Source organism: Mixophyes fleayi, chromosome 11, assembly GCF_038048845.1.
Source record: "Mixophyes fleayi isolate aMixFle1 chromosome 11, aMixFle1.hap1, whole genome shotgun sequence".
Lineage (NCBI taxonomy): Eukaryota > Metazoa > Chordata > Amphibia > Anura > Limnodynastidae > Mixophyes > Mixophyes fleayi.
Genome location: NC_134412.1, coordinates 20,587,877 through 20,604,466, shown reverse-complemented (window position 1 = coordinate 20,604,466; position 16,590 = coordinate 20,587,877). Strand labels below are relative to the sequence as shown.

Sequence of the window (16,590 nt, the reverse complement as noted above, 5' to 3'; positions counted from 1 at the left end):
CTTTTCAAGCAGAGCCGTGTGAAGCGGGGGCAGGGTCCCACCACCTCAATTATACAGTGCCCCAGGCTTGGAGGGGGGTTTCCAGGCACTAGAAAACCTCCCTCGGTTTGCCTATGAAGTGGGGATACGCACATTTCTCTTTCAGCAGCAAGTTTGGTCCAATCTTCTGAGGCGTTAATGATTAATTTTGATGTAATAGGCCATTTTGTCTTCTAATTGCATTGACTTACAGTGCGACATTAGGATTTTCTTTAGTCTTTTAATACATCCTTAAATCACAACTGTGTTGGCTTGCTGGGGTAGCTTCATCATATCTTACTGGAACCAGGAAGAGGGGGGAGGACACACCTTTCCACGTGCCTCACCTGCTCAAGACATAATGGACCTGATTCACTAATGAAAGTTAGGCAAAAATTTGAGTAAGTTTTCTTACTCAAGTTTTCTGGACAAAACCATGTTGCAATGCAAGGGGTGCAAATTAGTTTATTTTTATGCACATAAGGAAAATACTGTCTGTTTTTTCATATAGCACATAAATACTTAGCTTATTTGTACACTGAAATATACATGCCCTACCCCAAATATAAATCTGCCCTCACATTTTAAATTTACCTCCCCCTCCAATGCAACATGATTTTGCCTTACTTACTTACTTTTGCTTAACTTTTCTTAATGAATTAGGCCCAATATCACGCACTCTCCTCGCTTTCCTTAACCGGCCTATGCGAGGGTTCTAAGCCCCGTATGGTTCCCTAGCTTCCCCTACTGGGGAATCTCGCATTCCACCCTAACCACCAAGATTTAAGCTGCATAGAAAGCAACCAAAGTAGACCCTTGACAGGCTCCCAGCTGCGGTCATGACCGCCGGCTTACTCCTATTGGAGCTTACTCAGTATTTTACATAACTTTACCAGCAAACGATTGCATGGCATAAAATAGTAGGTGCATTGTTGGTAACTCTAATCTATACATCGGACTCAAAGGAGGAACAGAGGTTTGGATTCAAACAATTGGTTGTTTCTCCAAAGGGTGATTGCGTCATAAAGCCACGGCCGCCCTGCTGTGCAATGCCGTGAATTCCAGCATTTCATAAAAGTGGACAGGTATGTTCGGAGTATGTCTGGAGTATGTCTGGAGTATTGTACGGTTTTGCCTATATTGTAGTATCCTGTAATGCTATGTACTGTTTTACTGCATGCTTTCTGTTCGGCGCTGCAGACCCTTGGTAGTGCATTGTAAATAAAAGAATAATGTGCAACAAGTCTTTTATGTTACAATGTAAACAGTTGCACAATACTGTGAGCATAGTATCTACCTTCACTGTAGTCATTTATACCAGTATATGTATTGTGGAATTATATATTAATATTACTATATTTATAACAGTCAGGAAGTGATAGTCATGTTCTCTATGTCCCATGTTAAATATTCTGCAGCTATGACGTCTCACTGTGATCTTGGGATGACGTCAGACCGACCCTGACAGTGATTGGTCGGTGACATCGAGGCTCGAGCCGCAGCCTTTGCGTCCCAGACTTTGCCCCTATCCCGAGGTAAATACCATTCTCAACCCGTAAACTTTTGTTTTATAACCTTCTACCTTGTAGAAGTGCTTACAAGCAACCGTATCATACATAAATATATCCTTACCTGCCCATCTCAGGGAAGTGAAGCCCCGAGCTACTGATAAACTGCAGAGAAACGTAGAGGATCCCCCCCTGTCATAAGGTAGTTGGTATAGTCCGTCCGGCGAGCGTAGTGATGCGCATGCGCAGTGCTAGGCGGCACCTGCGTGCGCAGTGCTAGGTGCTGGCTGTCTCGCGGTGTCATGGCGGCCTTTGGACAGAGGGGACACCGGGAAATCCATGGATTCTCTCTATCCTGGAGGACTGGTTACTGCTGGCTTGTATCTATAGTCCTCTCCTTGCTGTTAGCGGCTGGCACACGGGCCAATGTCTGCAGAGTCAAGGTGAGGGGCTGGCATCTGTGGCACCATAAGTCCCAGCATGCCTTAGCAGCACATACTGGAACTTACAGTACTGTAAAGCTGGAGATCCACAGGTTGCATATGTCTAAATGATTAGCTGCATAATCTAGGAGGTTGAAGTGCAGGGCATGCTGGGAGTTGTAGTTGCACAATACCTGACAAGTTTCTCTTTTTGCAGGAGTACATAATGCTGACTGTAGATCACTGTCCCATTATCATCTATGTTGTTCTACATTCCTTGAAATTGGCCAAGCGCCCTGGATAATGTTGACATTTTTCTTTTCAGACCGTTGATGGAAGAGACTTAGAAGGATGTGGAACAAACCTGGATTTGGAGCACTCATTTGAACTTGGTAATTGGTCTGACCTTGCCTTTGTGGTTCTATCTATGGGTTATATCCTCATGGTACCAATAGTGTAGCTTTATAAATGCTCTTGTTCAGTTTGGTTCTATAAATTTGCTCCTTCCTTAGGCAAGGTGGCACAATGTCTAAATCAGGCCTGTCCAACCTGTGGCCCTCCACGTGTTGTGAAACTACAAGCCCCAGCATGCTTTGCCAGTAGATAACTAGCTGATAGCTGGCAAAGCATGCTGGGGCTTGTAGTTTCACAACACCTGGAGTGTCACAGGTTAGCCATCACTGAAATAGTGCTTAGTGGCTGAGATGACAAATGAGCCCCCTGTCAGATTAATGACATACAATTTCCTGTAGTTCAGATCATTCTAAACCAAGGACAGTGTAGAAGACTGATTTATATTATGCTCAGTTTCTGTGGGCACGTCATAAGTTCTACTGGTGCAAACCAAAGTAGTTTGCATTGTGCATCCAGTACACATCGCAAATAAGGTCCAGTGACAGCACCGATTATTATAACGCTGGGCATGTGAGTTATAATCACCAGGAATGAAGGACAGGAGGGGCGGGCCAGATGACCATGTCAATGGTGGCACAGCATGGCACTATAGGTGTGAAGGGGTCACTGTCTGGCAATATAAGTTGATGTTTAGTATGTAGGAAAAGTACATGCTGGTCATTATTACAAGATGGTGTTATGTTACCTGTCAACATGCATCACCTTCTCACTAAAATTACTTGCTTGTTCATAATAAAATTATTTAGGCCTGACTTATGGTTTAATGTTTATAAATTGTGTGCATTTTTAAGTAATTTTACTATGAAGTGTGATGTTCCCTTGTTATGTTTCTTGATAATTTTTTAACTATGTAATGCTACTCAAAGTCTTTGTGATACAAAAAATAAAGTTTTTATCAAAACTTGTGTACAGGAAAACTGCTTTCGTAAATAGCAGCCAATCTTATCGTAGCTGTCGTTAGTGCGGTTTAGGAAATTAAAGGAAACATCTGATTGGCAGCAATGGGCAACGCCACAGATTTCATAAATGTCTCCAATGGTCTTTTTGTTATTAAACAGATGCCAGTATCCACTTCAAAAAGAGAGGATCGTTGATCTTGAGCCCCACTGCAGACCAAAGTGTTTCCATTTTGCAAAAGCAGCTGACTGAGGATGAAAGGAATAAACTAAGGGTAGGTTGGAGGCGTGTGCTGCATTTGTAGTATTGTGAGATAGTTACGCAACACGGGGAATATAACGTTAGACTGTGTATTGTAACCTGTGGCATGCAGGTTGTATGTGCTATACCCCAATAACAGTGGGTAAGATATTCATGACTGTGCTGCCTTGTGAATAGAGGACTCTGAAAACTCGCTCTACTTATTCATCATCATCATTTATTTATATAGCGCCACTGATTCCGCTGCGCTGTACAGAGAACTCATTCACATCAGTCCCTGCCCCATTGGAGCTTACAGTCTAAATTCTCTAACACATAGAGACTAGGGTTAATTTTGATAGCAGCCAATTAACCTACCAGTATGTTTTTGGAGTGTGGGAGGAAACCGGAGAACCCGGAGGAAACCCATGCAAACACGGGGAGAACATACAAACTCCACACAGATAAGGCCATGGTCGGGAATTGAACTCATGACCTCAGTGCTGTAAGGCAGAAGTGCTAACCACTAGGCCACTGTGCTGCCCAATCACTGAGCTTTCACTGATGAGCCCCAAATAAGGCACCACAGTATGTCTGCAACTGTGTCAGGCTCTGGAACTCGATGGCAAACTATCAAACGGACTAAAAAAGCACAATGTGAACCCTAGTCTCCGCTCCAGTAAGGGGGATGCTTTCAAAATAAATAAAAGCTCAAAATATTATTAGGCATAATGTTACCTTTCTCTTGAGATTCATCCAGCCTGCTTTGTGATTTTTAAAACCTTGGAATTTGTCTTACAGGATATTGCAAACCTAAATGGACTCTATAGAATTCGGATCCCTCGTAAGCTGGGAGTGACAGAGGAGTCCAATGAGTATATCACATCCTTTGTCCGAGCAGTAAGTTCATCTCACTCTCTGCCCTGACTGCTGTTCAAGTTATTTGTTACCTGTATTTCTGTGGCCTTATTAGCTTTTAATAATGAATATTCTTCAATAGAGTGGTTTTCATGGTCAGTTTATTAGGTACACCTTAATAGTACTGGGTAGAACCCCTTTTGCCCCCAAGAACAGCCTGATCTCTTCGTGGCATTGATTCAGCAAGATGTGTGAAGCATTCCTTAGAGATTCTGTTCCATGCTGACTGTTGACATGATCGTATCACGCAACATGCTGGATGTTTGTTGACTGCACATTCATACTGCAAATCTCCCGTTCCACCACATCCCAAAGGTGCCCTATTGGATTGCGATCTGGTGACTGTGGAAGACGTTTGAGTACACTGGACTCACTGTCATGTTCGTGGAACCAGCTTGAGTTGACTTGTGCTTTGTGACATGGTGCGTTATCCTGCTGAAAGTAGCCATTGGAAGTTGGGTAGACTGTGTATATAAAGGGTCAGCAACAGTTCTCAGGCTGTGGCATTTAACTGATGCTCAGTTGGTATTAAGGGGCCTAATGTGCACAAAGAAAACATTCCACATACGATTACACCACCAGCCTGCAATAATCCAGTTTTGGTGTGCGTGTGCCCCCTGTAGCCTCCGTTTCCTGTTCTTGGCTGACAGGTGTGGAACCAGGTTTAGTCTTGTGCTGCTGTAGCCCATCCATGACGAGTCTCAATGTGCTGTTTGTTCAGAGATTCATACCACTGTTGTAACGTATGGTTATTTGAGTTACTGTCACCTTCTTGTCCAGTTGAACCAGTGTTTCCGTTCTCCTCTGACCTCTCCCATTAACAAGGCGCTTTTACCCACAGAACTGCCGCTCACTGAATGCGCTTTGTTTTGTGCACCATTCTCTGTGAATTCTAGAGTAGTGTTTCCCAAACACAGTCCTCACGGACCCCTAACAGTGCAGGTTTTCCAGGTGACAAGTGAAATAATTATACCTCCTGTGGATCTTTCAAAATGTGTCAATCAGTTATGAATACACCTGTGCTCCAGCAAAGATATATGGAAAACAAGCCCTGTTAGGGCTCCCTGAGGACTGGGTTTGGGAAACGCTGATCTAGAGACTTGTGCGTGAAAATCCTAGGAGATCAGCAGTTACTCTAACCACCCCGTCTAGCACCAACAATTATTCCACAGTCGAAGTCACGTAGATCACATTTTTTTCCCCATTATAGTGTTTGGCCAGAACAACTGAACCTCTTGACCGTGTCTGCGTGATTTTAAGCATTGAGTTGCTGCCACATGATTGGCTGAGTAGATATTTATATTAACGAGCCGGGGTACCTAATAAAGTGTACACTGAGTGTATATATGTGTGTGTATATATTTATATATTAAAACCAACTGGAGTCAACATTGGTTTAAGTTTGAAAGTCCCTGCCTGGACTAGTGTTGTTTTTCTCTGTCTTTGCAGTGTTCCATGGTTGAATCCCACCTCTCCGATCAGATCACGGTTCACACAGACATTTCGGGGAACATTGTAGGAGTGTCCATAGTCACCCTTCCTGGGTCCTGCAACGGTGCAGAGGTGGAAGATGTGGACCTAGAACAGTTTAACACCACCGTCTACATCCAGCTGCCGATCCCAGCGGCGGTGTAAGTCCAGAGCTTCATCCGCAGCTTTCCGGAGAAATACATTTTATTTAGAAACATCTGACGCACGGCTTGTTTTCCCCTTATTAGACCTGAAACGGCAGCGTTTATCGAGCGCTTGGAGATGGAACAAGCCCAGAAAGCAAAGACTCCGCAAGAGCAGAAATCCTTTTTCGCTAAATACGTAAGTTTTTTTTGTTTTGTTTTTTCCTACCTCCTACTTTTCCCTTTGGTCCTTGGAATCTGCCCTTTTGACAAATCTGCAATTAACTTAATGAGAGTAACGTACTCTTTCCAGTTATTCGCCTTATTGTAAATGACGGAGATGAAACCGCCCTTGGTGTTAAGATTCTACATGTATAGAGCAATAGGAGATGCAATCACAATGAGACAGTGTTGGTGACTGCCTGTCTTATCTCTCCCTCCTCACAGTGGCATATTATTCTAGGAGGGGCAATGTTGCTTATGTTAACCAATTCGGCGAAAGTACCGCGGGAGCCGGGACAGCAGCCCTGAGGAATTGAAGTAATTCACCTGACCTCAATTTTACCCCCTTCTCTTATGCTCCTCTACCTATCGCACTTTTTTCCTCTCTGAGCTCTGAGTCCAAACTAACATTAGGGGGGGTGGATTTATCAAGCTGCGGTTTTGGAAAAGTGTAGCTGTTGTCTATAGCAACCAATCAGATTCTAGCTGTCATTTATGTAGTGCATTCTACAAAATGACAGCTAGAATCTGATTGGTTGCTATAGGCAACATCTCCACTTTTTCAAACCCACAGCTTGATAAATTTACCCCCAGGACTTGTAGGAAATAGGCAGCTATGTAATATATAAGCACCTGTTGTCCAAAAATAACATTAGAATGATCAAAAAGAAATACCTGCTTGTCATTGTGCCAGTGAAATTGCTAGCAAATGTTTACGTTACAGGTTCTTTAAATTCCATTCTCCTAGTCTGCTTCTGGAATACATTTCCCAGTATCCTCCTCGGGTTTGCTGAGCATTATGGGAGACGAAGGTGTCCGGCACTTAGCATTGCAGTGTAAGGTCACCTGCATATGGCTGTTTTTAATGTTGCCCGCTCCTCCGTTTTTAACAAGTATACAGAGGAGAGAGGGATATGTTAGGAACTGATCATGGGACAGCGCACACGAGACGCTTCACAGAAGCAGATGATGGAACAGGAACAAGGGTAGATAAGTCATGTTCTTCTTTGTTTTGTCCTTACTCGGTCATCCATTTCTGTAAATCATTCAGTGATCACTGTGAAGTATCCGTATAAATACAGCCATATGCACATGAGGAAGCTTATATGGCAACCCTTACAGGTTTACTGATCTGTGGTTGGAATTTGTAACGTGTAGAGCTCATTTTTAGTCGATTCACTGCAAAGACCCCAAAATGGACCCTCCGAATATTATATTACCTGAGGTCGCCACATTGACTAATTTTAATTTGTTGCGGTCCCAGGGAGATTTCCTATAGCATTGTGATCGCTGCAAGAAAATAAACTAATTGCTGGTGAGCTTCACTTTATCAGTGGTTGTTTTCTACAGCAAAACAAGCTTTTCAATATTTGGCCTGCTGTACCTCCACCCTGCCATTAGATGGTGCTGTGGAGCTGGCAGTGTAAACAATGGAGCTGCAAGCCAATAACATTGTTTGTTTTTCATCCCTGATAGTGTAGATTAGTGGGAAGTCTAGTCATATCCTTGGCACAATGTAAATCGAGTTATGCAAGTTATATAGTAATTAGTTATTTTTGTATGACAGGTGACTTTTAAAAGATCTACTGTAAGGAAAGTTGTGATTGTTTCCATACATTGACATAACCTTGACTAATCATTTTTTGCTTGCACTTGCTAGTTCTGTATCTCTTAAGAAGTATAAGGTGCAAAGGACACTATCTGGAGTCCAAACACATATATTTAAATGTTGAAACTCTGCCAGGATGTAGACAACAAGTATATTTAGCTATACACATTTTACGGTACAGTCTTAATAAGAGGAACAGTTTTTATTCATTAAATAAAAACTATTTTTTAAATAAAAAGTATTTATTGATTAAATTCAGGCTCGTTTCTAGTACCTGACGGCAGACGCTTGTCATTGTTTTCTTTGGAAGTGCGCCAGAAATCTTACGTATTTTGCTTCATGGGGAACAATCCTATCTCGCTTTGTCTGCTACAAGTAGCCAACTGTAAAGACAGTCTGTTTGCCCTGCTCTGGTTCAAAGAGAACCAACTGGGGACATACTGCAACGTAGAGATGTATTCATGACACCTAGGGGTAAATGTATGAAAGTCCGTTTTTTTTCATCTCGCGGGAAATCTGTGTCTTTGCAGCTAAAATTTAAAGCGGCGATGGATTGTAAAGGTAAACTTGCCTTTACAAGCCATCGCCGCTTTAAATTTTAGTTGCAAAGTCGCCGATTTCCCGCGAGATGGAAAAAACGGACTTTCATACATTTACCCCCTAATGTCTACACAGACTACATGGTTTGGAGACTCCTTCAGAAAAAAAATTAATCTGGATACCTTCACCATGGAGTTTACTAAACTGCAGGTTTGCAAAAAGTGGAGATGTTGCCTATAGCAACCAATCAGATTCTAGCTGTCATTTATTTAGTGCATTCTACAAAATGACAGCTAGAATCTGATTGGTTGCCATAGGCAACATCTCCACTATTTCAAACCTGCAGTTTAGTAAATATACCCCAGGTTTCTTCTGTTTTGTTGGGATTGCAATAAGAATATTTTGTGTATGTCCCTTTGGCAGACTTATTATTTTTTGGTGGATATAACCATTATCCTTTGACTAATTGTTTGCTAGATACACCCTCACGCAGAGTATATCTAGCACTTCCTTCCCTTCTGTCGACTGGGCCTATGCAGTCATCTGTCCTCGCCAATACGACACAAGCCCCTTACACGTCTCACGCCGCTGATGCTGACTGGGTGAATACAGGGGACTGCAAAGGCCTAGACCAGTCCTGTCCAACCTGCGGCCCTCCAGATGTTGTGAAACTACAAGTCCCAGCATGCCCTTCCAGCTATCAACTGGTTGTCTACCAGCAAAGCATGCTGGGGTTTGTAGTTTCACAACACCTGGAGGGCCGCAGGTTGGACAGGCCTGGCCTAGACCATGAAAGATCTGGAGGAAAAGCAAGTGTTAGATACGCTCTTTTTGGGATTGTATCTAGGAAACAAGTGAATATAGCTTAGGGGTTATAGTTGCAAAATAGAACCTTTTTGGCTTATTATGGACATTCAACCTCCAACACATTAAATGTTTTGTACTTGGCCCAAAGTTTCTCTGTAGACCAAAACACTTTAACCCCTACTGTCATTTGGATAGAAAGTAGTTATACTTTTTTCCCTTTTATAGCAGACTAGTAAATCCACCACTTAGCAAGTCCGCCTTAAGATCAGAAGTCAGTCCTGGCTACAGTGCAAGGAGCTGCTGTTGCCCTCTCAGTTTGATAGAATATTCTACAATTCCCATCACGGTTTAGTCTGCAGGTTCTCAGAACATTTCGCTCACCCGTGTTATAAGTCACATGATGGGTAAGATCAATCTGTAGCCCGGGCAGAGCATTGCAATGCATAAGATTAAACCAGTAAAGTTTTACTTACCGTAATACCCAGAAGTGCGAGCATGAGGGTTAGATCAACCTGGAGCCAATCGGAGCATCACAACATTCACAAGCCACCCTGTAGCCAGTCTAATCTAATGATCTGACTGGCTATAGACTAATCTAGGTATGTGCATATCCTAATGCTCTATTTGTAGGACTAGACCTACTAGTTAGGACCTTAGGCTAGACCAGCCTGTAGTCCATTCTATCATTAGACCAGTGACAACACAAACATTTACAGAACCAATTGCAATAGAAACAGCGGGGAAATTTGTGTGAAACCAAGTTCAAAACCTCCCCTTGTTTTGGCGTTCTGTTAATCAGTAGGACCATCTGTCTGTGCCTCAGATCTCAGAGATCTTTCCCCCAGTGTAATGATCGGGTTTCTTGCTTCGTAGAGGAGTATTCCGTTTCTTAATGCTTCAATGTGCTGCTTTCTTCAGCTTTATAGTGCAAGCTGTGTACGCATGTTCTCAGCCCCTGATGGTAGTACCTGTAGCTGTTACCAAATCTCCAGCTTCTCCTGTACATTTTGGTGATGGGATCTGTCCACATTTCTTTCATCGTGCACTGTGGTAGTTCAGTAGATAATAACCAAGGTGATGGTCTCGGTGATTCTTATTCAGTAAGGTCGCAGGTATGACCTTGGGTAGGAGACCCAGGAGATGACTGTGGATGGAAAAGCAATCGTTGGTTATTAGACATCATAGTATTATGTAGTAAAGTGACTTGTAGGTCAACTAAACCTATGATACAAGTCAGTTCAATATCAACAAGCATGTTATGACGTCCACAAGTATAAATCAGAAGGGTACTTCCCATAACACGACTCAACTTTAGACTTTGGAAGCTATATGTGCCCGATATGTAGCTTGTAGCCCTAACAGGCTCTCTGTAAAGATGTCCTTCAATACATTTACAGACCTGCAAACTGGTGGGATTAGGAAGAACATTTACCCCACAATCTCTGCCTTATCTCCAGTATTTTCATTAATTTTACGTATGTAAAAATATATTTGCAAACGTTATTTAAAGCTTTTTTTTATTTTTTATTTATAAGGTGGTTTATAATGATCCTAAAACGGGAACCAAAAACAACCTAGCTTATATTACTCCTGTTATGATCAATGGGATTTTGCACACTTCTGTGACTGATCTACTTTAAGTATACTTCATTGGGTCTGAAAATATATATTTATGTTGTTTCTTATTGACTAGAACAATTGTGATCCTATGGTAGATCCATTACTATGTATCACTTATATTTGCTATTTGTAGCCTCAAAATGGCAATACTCTTTTATGGCAGGGCGATCTATTAAACTTTCCCTGAGAACCTCCGTTACATATCTTTTACTAGTGTTATTTCTATAACAGCATCCAGCCCATATCTATTGTTGCAGTACAAGTGAACCTTTCATTCATGCTGAGACCTTTGCTGCATCATAATAAAACAGATATAGTCTACTAGACATGAGTGAGTGTGCATCAGCCCAGCTTTTACATTTTACATACTAAACTTTCACTGCCTTCATCTCTGAGCTTCTAAAAACTCTATTTGCCTGATTATTCTTTGCATAATATAACGAAATTGCAAAGGAGTCTTAATAGCTGCAGGCAAGAGCGGCAGTGTGATGAAACGCTACATCTCCCTTTTCTCTGTAATTCCATAGCCACCAAATACTGCAAAAAGTATGCTAGTAAGGCTAGCACCATGGAGGAGTAACACAGTAGAAGAATGAGTTAGGTAGCTACTCGAGTGCTAGATTTCTTGGTTAGTTTGGTTATTACTAGTGACCCATTTTAGATAAATACTTATACACTACTCTTCTGGTCCATTCTTTCCCCAGTATGCACCAAAATATACATTTAGGTGCATTTGTTAGAAACCCATGTAAAGCCCCTACACCCTGACATCAGTCATGCTATTGATGTTTTTTTTTTTAACGCTAGTATCCGCAAGTAAGCCTGAATGGTTATGGAACCTTTTGGTTCTAATGACCCAGTACTCACTTGTGCCTGTGGCCAGGGGCTTTTGCAGTGCGTCATCTGCTTTCGGACCATGCCTACACTATTTTATTGGCTCCATTGACTTCATTTCCACCACCTCTTAACCTGCACTTGGGTAACACCGCATGTCAAGAGCGATTGTGTTTGACATGTGGTGTTGCTGGCGTTTCCCTAACCCCGGCGGGTCACCGAACGCAGTCCTTTGTATTTCCAATTGGTTAATTTTGGAAGTTTTTAAAACAACATTCTCTCAGTTTTTTCTTTCTTTCTAAGATGATTAATGGCGGCGTTAACATCTTGCTTTTATTTTTGCAGTGGATGTACATAATACCTGTTGTTCTGTTTCTGATGATGTCTGGAGCGTCGGACGCCGGTAACCAAGGAGGAAACGGAGGTGGCGGCAACGGTGGTGGAAGGTGATTGGGTGGATGGAAATCCCAGATACACTCTTGAACTGAAGACCGGAAGATCGAAACGGCCTCAAAGCACCGGTTGCAGTGCCCATGGACTGCGTTTTCCCCTGTTGGGATTAGGATAATACTTTTTTGTTTCTGTTTTGTTTAGTTTGGAACTTTTTTTTTTATCCTATGATCAAGTTTATGATGTTGTAACAGACAGCCAATTCAACCTAATTTATTACCTTGATTATTATGCTAATTTAAGCACATTGACACGTGAAGATTATATTGTAGGTTGGGTAAACAAATGTGTTTGTGTTTCTTTTACATCATAGCAGACTATTATCCATTAACACAAATATTCCTAGTAAAGTGATAGTGGCCCAGGCTTCTCTGTGTAAAACTGGGTACACACTACAACAAAATTCTAACAATACACTTTTTTATCAACTTCACCAACGACAGAAAAAAAAAGTCCTGATCAGCATGGCAATTCATGGGTACACACTACACCTGATAAACCTCAAATCTGTCATAAAGTCAGTTGGAGGCAAGATCAGTGACAGGTGGTCACACAAATCCTGTGTCATGAGCAATGGCAATGCAGGAGTTAATTATAGCGACCCCCCCCCCCCCCCCCCCCCTGCAGATTGTGTGCTGGTGAGATTAGGAAGGGCAGGTCACAGAGGGAAGAGCTGTCCCAGGTATAAATGCCATTTTGATTAGTTCAGAGCAGAATGTGAAACTCGTACACACAGGAACACTGTCTATAAGTCAGTCGGTGCCATTGCAGCTGTTTCTGTGACTAGTAGTTCTACAAGCCATAGGTTGTGCTAGACATCGGGTGACTGATATGTGCAGCATGTGTGGGGTCAGGATCTGAGCTGTGGACTCAGAATTGGCTGCTGAGGTTACAGGCTGGACAGACACAGGGAAAGGAAATAATGCAGTGAGAGGGGGGTGGGGGTGGTAGGAGAGAGAATGGAAAGGAGGGGGAGATAGAGGAAAGGTGGTAACCTAAAAGACAGAGGGAGGAGATTTACCTTCAGGATCATTACATTAGAGACAGGACATGTGCAAGCTGCTGACATGTTCCGTACTCACGCTGACAGGTTTGGGACTCGGCTGCAGAGCTTAATTCCAGATGTTGGTCCAATTCTGCAGAGTACACACACTGCAGAATTGTAACGACTGTTCATAGCTGAACCACATATTTTAAGCAAACTGACCAATCAGATCAAACCATGATCTGTGCTTTGGAACAATGATCGTTCATTGTTCCAGGGTACACACTACTGTGATATCGGGCCAATCGGTCGTTTATCGTCTGACTGATCTGCTAAAAACAGTGTAGTGTGTACTCCGCTTAAGCAACATGTATACCTTATAGGATTATTCCACCTTTTCAGTGAAAAATGGAAAAAAAAAAAATTGTAACTCCCACCCCCCTGCATTCCCCGTAATTGTGAGAATCCCATTTCCGTGACACCCTCCTCCGTACCATCATGGCTTCCTTCTGACATGACTGTGGCCATGGATGTATGGAGTCTTAGCGGCTATCATTATTGCGCTAAAGCCACTGCTCCAGCAGCGTAGTGGGAGGAGTGGAGGTCCGGTACCCTGTTTGCAGCCTACGTGAAATTAGACCCTTCATTGTTGAACGGAGGTCTCTGGGGTGGTTAAGGTGAGAGAGATGAAGGCTGGTAGGGGTTACTTTGAGACCTTTTGCACAAAAATGGTGAAAGCGCCTTTTAGTTGGGCGTTATTTATTGGAGATTAGGATGGCTGGAAACCTCAGTGGCTCTTTTACCCATATAGTATACCTACACCGTTTCTATTTTGTATATGAGGGGTCACAGAATGGTATATAACCAGATATAACTTATTTTACATAATGATGTATTTAATCGTTCACAATGGGACCTGTTAGAGCATCAGCATCATGTGCGTGAGTGACTACACCTACATTATGGCCTTTACAAATGTGTTTTTATGCAGGTGTGCATGAGCCGCACTTGTGTGTACACGCCCGTACTGTACTTGGCCAACGTTATGTCCTTACCCTGGTTCCCGTTTCTGGGCGTGCACAAAGCGGTTTCACACAAGTTGTGCTAAGCACACTGGCATAATTCCACTTTGCATCACCCCCTTCATGTTTTATGGCATGTGAAGGAAACAACATTTATATATATATTTGGCATGCAGGGAATCCTGATTAAAAGGCCGTCAAATCATCAATATAACTGCATTAAAAAAAGTAAAACTAATAACAATCACAAATACATTAAATATGTAAACATTTCAATAGCTCATTGGAACAGAAGGTGTTTGAGATGAAAATGATGGAGGTGAAATCTCTTAAACGTGTGTCCACACAAGAAGAGTTGCATTGCGTCCTAAAGGGAACACAAGCCAACTCTACCTGGGCCCAGGTTGTCCACCTCGAGGTTACTTCCATACTGTGTGTGGTCTGGCAGTAACTGCAAGAAAATAATGCAGACGCGTTTGTGACACTATGACAATGAGTTTGACCTGCCTCTGATCTGGCAGGGTTAATCAGATTTTTGTTTCCTTTTTAAGATATTTGACACTGAGCAAATAAAAAAAACTTCTACATCTGTCTACGGCTAGCTGGGCATGCTAGGACTTGTAGTCCCACAAAAGCCGCTTACTTTGCTTCACAATATATAAAAATGTGCTTTTCAGATTTAATCAACACTTTGGGGCATATTCAATTAGCCGCTGGAACGGTCGCGGAGGCACTCCACCGCGATGTAACATCGCAGATTCCCCCCTCCATAGGGATGCGAGGAGAACTCCTCCATGTTGAGGTACCGCAGTACCGGACAAAGTGCACAGCACGTTGTTCGGAGGAACACCATGGCTAATTGACTATGCCCTTTAAATTGAAAGTATAACTGAATGTTTCACATGGTTGCTAAACAGGTCTGAGAGTCCTGGAGGCAATTTAGCATTTATATAAATTCCATACTGTGTAATCTGGTTTCAGGACAAGATAGTGTAGGTATTCTCAGAATACTTTAGTTGTACAGCGTTATTGCTGAGCACAGAAACAGGCAACTAGAAAAGAACTTTTATTTCAGCTTTGCTGCGAAGCGTCACCAAAACTTGTTTAATACACAAGTGTCTGGACACTGAGCATCTGAACATTAGTAATCCTATGGGCTAGATCAGGGGTGGGCAAACCAGTCCTCAAGGGCCAACAACAGTTCATGTTTTTAGGATTTCTGTCTGTACAAACAGCTGGGATAATTACTGACCCAGCCAAATAGATTAACTCAGCTGTGCATGATTAAAGAAATCCTAAAAACATGAACTGTTGATGGCCCTTGAGGACTGGTTTGCCCACCCCTGGGCTAGATTTACTAAACTGCGGGTTTGAAAAAGTGGAGATGTTGCCTATAGCAACCAATCAGATTCTAGCTATCATTTATTTAGTACATTCTACAAAATGACATTAGTGTGAATAGTGTTATTAGGGCCAAGGTCATCTTCAAAAAAGAGATGGGTTTTTAAAGAGCATCTAAAGATTTGAAGGCTGTGGGAAAGTCTGATTGAGCGTGGTAGGGAATTCCACAAGTGAGGAGCAACACGGGAGAAGTCTTGTAGGCTGGAGTGAGAGGTGGTTACCAGAGACGAGACAACATGCAGGTCAGAGGCAGATCTAAGAGGGTGGGAGGGGAGAGTGTTTGGATATGAGATATGAGATGTATGCAGGGGTAGTGTTGTTGAGTTCATTGTAGGTAAGGGTGAGTAATTTGAATTTGATTCTGGAGGACACGGGGAGCCAGTGTAGGGATTTTGCAAAGTGGTGCAGCAGATGTGGAGCGGTGAGAGAGGAAGATCAGTCTTGCTGCAGCATTTAGGATGGATTGAAGTGTGGATATATGGGTGTCAGGAATGCCAGATAGCAGGAGGTTACAATAGTCAAGACGGGAGATGATGAGGGAATGGATAAGAGTTTTGGTAGCATATTGTGTAAGAAAAGAGCGTATTCTGGTAATGTTTTTAAGGTGGAGTCGACAGGACTGGGAGAGAGTCTGGATGTGAGGAATAAAGCAGAGGGTGGAGTCAAGTGTGAAACCAAGGTAGCAGGCTTGGGAGACCAAGGAAATTGTGGTGTTATTGACAGTGAGGATGATTGAGGGCAGGTGGTGACTCTGGCAGGAGGTAAGATAATAAGCTCTGTTTTGGACATGTTGAGCTTTAGGTAGCGTTGGGACATCCATGTGGAGATGGCAGAAAGACAGTTGGTTACACGAGATAGTACAGAAGAGGAGAGGTCAGGGAAAGAGACATAGATTTGGGTGTTATCAGCCTAAATGTAAGTGACAAGTCCTGTTTACTGACTGGGTAATTTAGAAAGCGAGGCATGTATTCTCAGGAAAATCATTTGTGCCATGTTTTTTTTTCTCAGTTCCCCATTGAGGATTATTTATTTACATTGGTCAAAGGTAGAACCATAGTAACCAATCAGAC

At 42.5% G+C, this 16,590-nt stretch overlaps 1 protein-coding gene across 2 annotated transcripts; it reads left to right on the top strand.

Moving 5' to 3' along the window:
- Positions 1–1,796: 1,796 nt before the first annotated feature.
- On the top strand, positions 1,797–12,398 carry EMC10 (ER membrane protein complex subunit 10). Of its 2 annotated transcripts, XM_075191442.1 has the most exons (8): positions 1,797–1,969; positions 2,274–2,340; positions 3,421–3,533; positions 4,301–4,399; positions 5,867–6,048; positions 6,136–6,229; positions 6,478–6,570; positions 12,008–12,119. In XM_075191442.1, the coding sequence occupies exons 1-7, from the start codon at positions 1,829–1,831 to the stop codon at positions 6,559–6,561; spliced, it is 780 nt and encodes a 259-aa protein (XP_075047543.1). In that variant the 5' UTR covers positions 1,797–1,828; the 3' UTR covers positions 6,562–6,570; positions 12,008–12,119. The 2 variants fall into 2 exon arrangements, with proteins under 2 accessions (XP_075047543.1, XP_075047542.1); XM_075191441.1 differs by lacking the exon at positions 6,478–6,570 and having other exon boundaries at positions 12,008–12,398.
- The last annotated feature ends 4,192 nt before the right edge of the window (positions 12,399–16,590 follow it).

Bases quoted from the DNA above. Each gene is read 5' to 3' on its own strand.
- EMC10 (XM_075191441.1), top strand. From the start codon at position 1,829: ATGGCGGCCTTTGGACAGAGGGGACACCGGGAAATCCATGGATTCTCT. The intron at 3,534-4,300 runs GTAGGTTGGAGG...TTTGTCTTACAG, and splicing joins ATGAAAGGAATAAACTAAGG to GATATTGCAAACCTAAATGG. The intron at 6,049-6,135 runs GTAAGTCCAGAG...TCCCCTTATTAG, and splicing joins CTGCCGATCCCAGCGGCGGT to ACCTGAAACGGCAGCGTTTA.